Source organism: Anneissia japonica, unplaced genomic scaffold (genome assembly GCF_011630105.1).
Source record: "Anneissia japonica isolate Jap-2015-1 unplaced genomic scaffold, ASM1163010v1 scaffold287990_len610157_cov183, whole genome shotgun sequence".
NCBI classification, from domain to species: Eukaryota; Metazoa; Echinodermata; class Crinoidea; order Comatulida; family Comatulidae; genus Anneissia; species Anneissia japonica.
Genome location: NW_022743371.1, coordinates 238,987 through 247,965, shown reverse-complemented (window position 1 = coordinate 247,965; position 8,979 = coordinate 238,987). Strand labels below are relative to the sequence as shown.

Sequence of the window (8,979 nt, the reverse complement as noted above, 5' to 3'; positions counted from 1 at the left end):
GAAATGGGACATTTATTCTGACGGTTACCGATTCACTCCCAAATTAGAGAGACAGGCTAATGTTTTGCAAATAGAACCACGGAACCGTAAATTATAATAACATTTGATAACATCGGTATAATAATTGAAAGCAAAATATAGCTAGAAAGTTATAGGACATACTTCCCGTCTTGGTCTTTTTTGACATATCGTTTACACTCTTTCTTGTTAAACGTTTTAGCGATCCAACCTCGTTCCTCAAAATTGTCTTTCTATATTAATTTTATAAAGAAAAAAATGTAATTCAATATAACTATTGCAAATTAGAGATACAATGTAAGCCTATACACAGTACACTTCTTCTTTAACATAAAGTGTAAACAATGGTCAATTATCAGTAACACGTACTCTTTGGTAACGTTAATGCATCATAAAATGATAACGTATGGCACAACTTACATTGCTTAACTGACTCATTGAAATACCGTCGGTTAGGCCTACATCATTTTCTATGTCGTCTTCCCTGTTACAACGTTTATAAGCCAATGCTTCTAGTGACATCTTCAGATATATTACTGCGTTAAAAGTACAGAATATACATTTGTTTAGTTAGATATCAGACGTAATTTAAATTATATGGTTTTATGAAAGCGTATATCTATTCATGATCTTTTAGCTAAACCTACCAAGTAGCTACTTCAGAGTCATGTAATCCTCTTTTCACGAAGCCGAGTCAGAAATACAGTTTATTCGGGAATTAAAGATTCATTTTGGGCTATTCAACCAAAGGCGAAAATGGATAAAATGTATTGTTACACTTGTTGTTTAAAGTCAAACTGCCGTACTTAGAAACTCTAAGCTAACGGGTCACAAATATTTATTTAGTTGTTGCCAACTCCAGTATATAAAGGTGGAAAGGATAACCATCACATTTTTTTTTTCATGTTTAAAGTTAATCTACCGTATGTCACGTGATGATGTTGTCACGAGTTGTTGTTGAATAAATGCACGTGTTGTTCCAAATCTCTTTCGGACTGCTTTTAGTTTATAAGTCATAAGAAAAACACTACTAGGACATGGTGGAAGCGGTCAACACAGTAATTAAAAGAATAAAAAGTTATAGAAGAGACTGGAATAAGGCACGTTGCATAACAACTCAGGTAATTAGTTAAAACTTGAAAAAGCAGGCTTGATAATTGAAAGCCGATCACGAGGTGAGTGCATCTTCAGCTAGCGAACGTACAGTACCGGCGCGCTGGAAGATGGCAAAGTTTTACCCTCCAGAAAAATTCGACTTCAGCAAGCCTAGTGAATGGCTGCAATGGAAAGGGACTTTTGGACGGTTTCGACTAGCGACGAAACTACATAAGGAGGATAACGATATCCAAATATCGTCATTAATATATGCCATGGGGCAAGAAGCAGATAAGATTTACAGATCTTTCGCTATTCCAGATGATCAAAGCCCAACAACGTTTGACGCTGTTTTAAAGAAATACGACGATTATTTTACACCCAAGGTGGATTTATTTGATGAAGAAGTAAAGTTTGACAACAGACGACAACTAGAGGGTGAGTCAATTGAATCCTTTATCAGAGATTTATATCACTTGAGCGAACGTTGCCAATTTAGTGATAAGGACCGCCGAATTAAAACAAGATTTGTGAATGGTCTGTTGGATAAGAGACTGGCTATGGAGCTGCAACTAAAAGATTTTACATTGGATCAAACAATCCAAAAAGCGCGGCATCACGAGCTGATTAAATTGCAGAATAAGCAAGCAGAAGAAACAAATAAATCCAAGCTGGATGCTGTACACAATTTTCGTCCCACTGCTACAAAATGGACTAGAAGGCCCAATTCAGCAAAGGCAAAATGCTGTGGAGGCATGCATGGTAGTGAGTGTCCAGCAATGGGAAAAACATGCCATAAGTGCTCAGGAAAAAACCATTTTGCTAACGTCTGTCGTACAAGGAGACCACAACAAAAGACCCGGCAACAACATGGAATCAAGAACAGGACTGTCTTAACGGAAGTTGTCTATTATGAGCCTAGTAATTATAATGATGAAAATATTTATGTTATTGATCACTTAACTAATCAAACTAATGTAAATTGTAATATTAGTGAGGCTGAATGTAAAATAGGCTGTGTAATTGAACCACCATGGAGAGTTATGATTAAACTGAATGAAACTTATGTCGATTTTAAAATAGATACTGGGGCTGTTGTCACAGTAATTACTGAGACAACTTATACAAATTTAAATAAGCCACCACCACCACCACGCCCTGTCAAGAGTATATTGGGTACCCCTGGTGGTCCATTAAAAGCCAATTTGTGGTTAAGCTGGGAAATATTGGTACAGCTAATACCTATTTGAGAGTACGTGTGGTTGAGGGAAGCTGTGACAGTCTCCTTAGTAGAAATGCATCTGTAAAGTTGGGTCTGATCAAAATTAATAATGAACAGATTACTGAAGTACCTAATAATATACAGTATATCATGTTAACTCACTGTAAAACGGAATCAAAGGTATGTCAATCTGCGAAGAAATTGAAGATGCTTAACTTACCGGTCAGTCCAAAAGTTTCGGAAGAGTTGTTCGGCACGGATGGTGTATATAAAAGTAAAACAATACTACATAAAATGATAATGCTATTCCATATTCGGTTAATACTCCACATAGAGTCCCATACCCTTTGATTAAAGATGTGGAAGCTGAGTTAAATTATAATGGAGTCTGGACATAGAATTTGTAAGGTCACTGAACCGACAGAGTGGTGTAGTCCCATGATTCCAGTTAACCGGAAAGACACAAAAAACGGGAAGGCGCGTTTACGCATATGCGGGGACTATCGTAAACTAAATAAACAAATTAAACGCGAGCCGTAAACTATGCCAACCACGGACTCTGTTCTTACTAAAATGACAGACTGTACTGTATTCAGTACATTAGATTTTAGTGGATGTTTCCATCAATTTCGTCTTTCCGAGAAATGTCAGTTATTAACTACGTTCATGACCCCTTTTGGTAGATATTGCTATACGCGGTTACCCAATGGTGTGTCACTAGCGCCTGAAATAATGCCAACGCGAGATGTCAAATTTAATTATGGATATTCCACAGTGTTATTTTTTCATGAATGATGTGATTATTGGTGGTAAAAATGTTGAAGACCATGATAGGGTATTGTCTAAGGTGCTTAACAGAGTCCATGCTGTAGGAATGAAACTAAATTTCGACAAATGTTCTTTTCGAAAGCCGGAAGTAGAATTTGTGGGTCAAATAGTTGGAAAAGAGGGTGTAAGACCTAACCCTAATCGCGTCACTGCAATCTTAAATATGGATCCACCGGAAAATGAGAGCGAATTGCGTACCTTTTTAGGAGGCGTTAATTACTTAGGTCGTTATCTAAAAGACCTGGCACAAATGTTGTACCCATTGAATGAATTACTCAAAAAGAGTACAGTTTGGAGATGGGACCAAGCGTAGATTAAGGCATTTGAGGATGTCAAGAAAGCATTATCGGAAACCTCTACTCTTAAAATGCTGATGCTTCCTCCTACGGCATTGGAGGAGCAATTTCAAAATGCATGACAATGATTGGTATCCTGTTGCGTATGCCTCTAGGACTCTAACGGACGCAGAAAAGCGCTACGCGCAAATTGAAAAAGAATGTCTTGCAGCGTTTGGACATGTGAGCGTTTAGATTGATATTTGATTGGATTAGAATCATTCAAGTTGCAGAGTGATCACAAACCGCTGATTCCGTTGTTTAATGATAAGGATATTGACAAAGTGCCAATCAGATGTCAGAGATTATTGCTGCGATTTATGAGATTTAGTGCTATTGCAGAGCACCAGCCTGGTAAAGATTTGGTAGTGGCAGACCTTTTGTCGAGAAAACCACTTAAAAATGTGAATGATAGTGATGATAAGTGTCAGTTACAAGTAATTGAATATCATGTTGAGCATGTAATGTCTGTAGTCCCAATTACATCAAATCGTATGGATCAAATACAAGATATGACATCTAAAGATGAAGAGCTATTGCTTAATGGTTGGCCAAAATATTATCGTGACATTCCTGATCACGTAAAACGTTTTCATGAGGCTCAAGGTAGCTTGTCAGTACAGGATGGATTATTATTGTATGAAGATAGAATAGTGATTCCAAGAGGGTTACGGGGTGATAACTTTAATAAGATACATCAATTAAGGCCACTTTGGCATTAAAAAATGTAGGGAAAGGGCGAAAGCAACTATATGGTGGCCAGGTATTAATAACAGAATTAAACAAATGGTACACCATTGTGAACATTGAATACATAAGTCGACTGATGTTAAACAACCCTTAATTACAACACCGTTACCAGATCGGCCATGGAAAAAGGTTGCCGCAGATATGTGCCAGTATGCTGGTAAACAACATCTTGTAATTATTGATTATTATTCTAGATTTATGGAGATCATAAACATTCACGGAAGTGTCACTGCAAAAAGAATCATCAATGAGATGAAGTCTATAGATTGCTAGATTTGGGGCATGTGAAACCCTAATAACAGATGGAGTTCCCCAATTTAGTAGTTATGAGTTCAAAGAATTTACTGAAGAGTTTGGGATAGAACACTAGTCCTCATTATCTGCAATCTAACGGTATGGCAGAGTGGGCTGTACAAGCTGCAAAACGTATCTTAAAAACCAAAGATCCCATAATGTCATTAATGGCGCATCATGCCACACCTTGTGAATCCACAGGTTATACTCCTGCACAGCTCATGCTGGGAATTGAAGAGAGATTAAAACTACATTACCAGTGTTACCTAGTAAATTATACCCCAAGTTAATTCATCACAATGTTGTCAAGGGCAACGATGACAAAGCAAAAATAAAACATTCGACAAATTATAATAGATCAGCTAAGGATTTATCTAAACTTAAAGTGGGTGATAATGTGAGGATAAAGTTAAATCATGAATCCAAATGGAGTGAACCAAGTAAAGTAGTAAGCTATGGTAGCACACCACGCTCATACATTGTTAAGCATAAAGGTGCGATACAGGCGTAAAAGAAGGCATCTGTCAAAAACGAGTCACAATCCACAAGTGCCCGATCCCATGATTTCATTCACGATGATTCATGATAATCTTCATAATCCAAATCAATCATCAGAAGTGTCAGTATCTGGAAATCAGTCCAATACTAGTGTTCACAGAATACAAACTAGATTGAGAAGTGGTGTTACAATTAACAAACTTACAGTATGAGATACAGAGAAGTTTAAGTTAAAACAGTTCGTAAAAATTACGCTTAGTTGGACATCGTTGTGTCTTTGTTTTTAAAGGGGAAGATGTCACGTAATGATGTTTATGACGTCATGGAGTTGTTGTTGAATAAATGAACGTGTTGTTCCAAATCTCTGTCTGACTGCTTTTAGATTATAGGTCATTAAAAAAAACACTACCAGGACACCGTACTAAAAAATCTCTTATCAATAAAGTTTTTCTGTATACTGTATAACACTAATTTCACTTTAGACAGGCCTGCTTATAACTTTAGATCGGTGTTACCTACTTTTGATCCAATGCTGCATTTTATTTGTAAGGAATCTTTCAAAATTACATCACTTGCAACTACTAATAATTTTCTAAACGATAGACAACTGGCCGGAGTAGGCCTATCTTTTCCGTGTACCAGAGGAGGCATATATATATATTTTTTTTCTCCAATTAGTGGTTGATATGGATGTAAACTCTGGTCTGTCGGGGAAACGATTGCCTACTGTCTAATTAAATTATTATGCAATTCAACAAAATCAAAGTGAAGTCTATCTCATAAAAAGACTGCTTTATAAAACTTCCCAGAGTTATTTAAACTTTAAGTAGTAATTACAAGTTATATACTATTAAAAAGGAGTTGCAAACAGTGTGATGATTAAAAGATATGAATGTAATAATTTCGTCTTAAATCCCTCAGTTGCTCCCTCCATAGCAAACGGCACTGGATGATGAATAGACCTTTCCGGATTGTCAATCAAACTTAACAACTGACCAATCAGAACAACGACAGGAATACGCGCGCGTCTCACAATCACACGTGTTGTCCCACAACCGCACGTGTTCGCGTATGTTTTAACATAAAGGCTGCTAGCCTGGTTCTCACGAAAGCACGAAATTAATAACCATTAACCATTAATCATCAAGTTGAGGGCGTTTCATCAACCAATCACACGTACACGTTTACAATTTCCAGTTTCTTATTGGCCAGTGATTCAATCATCATATTGTTGGTATCCGGATCGGGATTTTCTCGCATGGACGCCCGGCAGCTAACGGTTAGCAGGATCCGGATCCTGCTAAGCGTTAGCTGCCGTGTGAGAACAAAGCCACTATCGTTTTGTGGGACCTTAGCGACAATATCTAAATGGCAGGGGTTAGCGGAAAGGTCCATTAAGTAAATCATTCATTGACCTTTCGAAACATTTTAAGATTGCGGACGTCAGTGTAACTGGTCTGTAAGCAGATGCTTCTCACGTTGGCAGGGGAGTAACTTGAATCTGGATCGTCATCAAATTTGATAATGTTTTCCTTGTTAATATAACAGTTCTTTACGTGGTGGTACGTGGTGTACCGCAATCTTAACATTTTACTTGGCCATGCAAACCTTCAAACAGTACAATGTTTAACCTTGTAACTTGGTTAAACTTTCCTAAAAATTGGCTAAATAATTTCATCTGGTTTCCAATATATGTTCCATAGAGCATTTTCCTGAAACTGTTATTCAGATCAGTTGATCAGTTTTTGGTATATAGTTTGGGACGGATTCATATCAATGGTCCTCATATACACACACTACTCGGGATCTTCACCAAAATTTAGTACCGTCATTTTCTTCACTGGACCATGACAAAAAATTCACAGAATTGGCGGCTCTAGGATATGGAGATGTGACATGGATTCACAGACGGAATTCAGGTCTGTGTTTATGATTTATGATTATGCACCTCTAGATGGCCGGAAATCGGATTCTCAGACTATACTTAAAATTAAATATAATTTTCTTTGTCTTCTTCATTTTTATTATTATTACTTGTTACTTCTATAGCACTTATTTCTTGCGGTTACAAAGCGCTAACTACCCTCCACTGAATTCTCTCACAGCTCACCCCAACAAAAACCAACAGAGCATGCTTTCAAATATGGTAATATGATCAAATATGGTAATAAAGGATACAAAGATTCAAATGAATGAATGCAAAAACTACCAAATCCAGCCTAACACAAATAAAATCAGTAAGCAGACAGGTTTTAAGAGTGGCCATTTACTGTCTGACAGAGAGTGGAAGTTTTTTATAAGGTGGCAGAATATTCCAAAGTCGAGCCGCTGCAGGTGGGAAAGAATTGTCGCCGACGTCACACGCTTACGGAAAAAATAGGCTACCCCACCCTTGAATCCGCCAATTAAATGGTCTGGTTAATGAGCTTTCTTAACACATTCAATTTCATTTTGCTACACTAAGTGATACCCATTGGAACTGATTTCCTTGGAACAATTGATAAAAAAAAAAACATGCAAATATTGTGAATTTGCGGGAGTTTCTTGATTGTTTGCGGAAGTGGGAGACCCTCCGGATTTCCGGGAAAGTCCCAAGAGTTGCGGGAAATTTGGGACCCTTGCTTTTGAGAGTGGGATATTGTGCACATATTCCCATATGGTGTCTGGGCCGGCCGGGATGTCGCTAACAGGATCAGCGATGGATGGAAAATCAAGTGGTTGTGATCTACTAGTAGACAAATTTTAATGATCTTCTACAAGTTCTCTTATAATACATCCGAGATTAACAAGTAATTGCGAACACATGTACAAGATAGCTGTGACCAGATGAAGGGGTGGCTGCATTTGTTGAACAACAACTTGCGTGCCGATATTTTTTTTATAAAATCTATAAAATCTAAAAGCACTATGTAGTTGAACATCATACTGTGGTATGCCGCCTACGTAAATACCCCACTGAAGGAAATGACATTGAATGAATTCAACAAAGAATACGAAGTTAATTATAGTATGTTGTTGAGAAATAAAATAAAAATCATCCTGATTGCAGTGAAGCATATCCTGAAATGTATTCATGGTGTTTCTATGTACAAACAAAATATTTATACATCTCCAACGATACAGAATAAACTTAACAACAATAACAAAAGCATTCTAGTTTCAGACAATGTATGGTTGAATGGTCTCATGTGAACACTATACTGCCCCATCGGAGTTACGAGATCTTGTTCCAAGGTATTTTAACACCAGAGGAACGTTTCTATTGGGTTCTGGATATAAAATCCATATACTATAACAATTCTACAGTGTTCACTCCATTCGCTTCAAATAATTTATATATATTTTTTTCTGTCTATAACAACACATTCCTGTTGGGCACTGATTATAATTTGCTGCTGGTCTGCATAGGGCCCTCACTACCGCATAAGCCTAAATAAAGTAGGAAAGGCTGCATGAGTGTAAAGAATTGTCTAGTATGTAGGCTGGTTGCAAAATGTCGGCAAAAAAGTCCAAAAATTAATTACATATTCAACACAATTATTACAACAAAAATATTATAATATATTAATGCTTGCGGTACACCACGTAGATAGTTCTGAAAAAGTTCTTGGTTGGGAATGTATCGACGTTTTGATTGAGTTGCTTCAATCGTCTTCAGGAAAATAATATATATGCTGACGATTGAAGCAACGCAATCTAAACGTCTAGACACTCTCAACCAACAACAGTTCTTTTCAGAACTACAGTATCTACGTGGTGTACCGCAAGCATTACTATACATTATTACTTCGCCATACAAACCTTCAAACAATATTATATTTATGCTTATTTCAAAGCATAAAGTCAATGCAAAATCCAAGTCCTCAGTAAACGTTTGGGATTCGAACCCTATCTCGAGCTCTGAAAAATTGTAATAACATATATCATCAGTCATAATGT

General features: G+C 37.1%; 1 protein-coding gene across 1 annotated transcript in view; it reads right to left on the bottom strand.

The window, feature by feature from the left end:
* Positions 1 to 8,979, bottom strand: part of LOC117119445 — a 16,954-nt gene that overhangs the window by 2,663 nt on the left and 5,312 nt on the right. The window contains exons 3-5 of the mRNA XM_033264271.1: positions 8,842 to 8,940; positions 439 to 554; positions 163 to 251 (exon numbers count right to left, since the gene is read on the bottom strand). Coding sequence (XP_033120162.1) covers positions 163 to 251; positions 439 to 554; positions 8,842 to 8,940 — 304 coding nt within the window. The remainder of the gene's footprint in view (positions 1 to 162; positions 252 to 438; positions 555 to 8,841; positions 8,941 to 8,979) is intronic.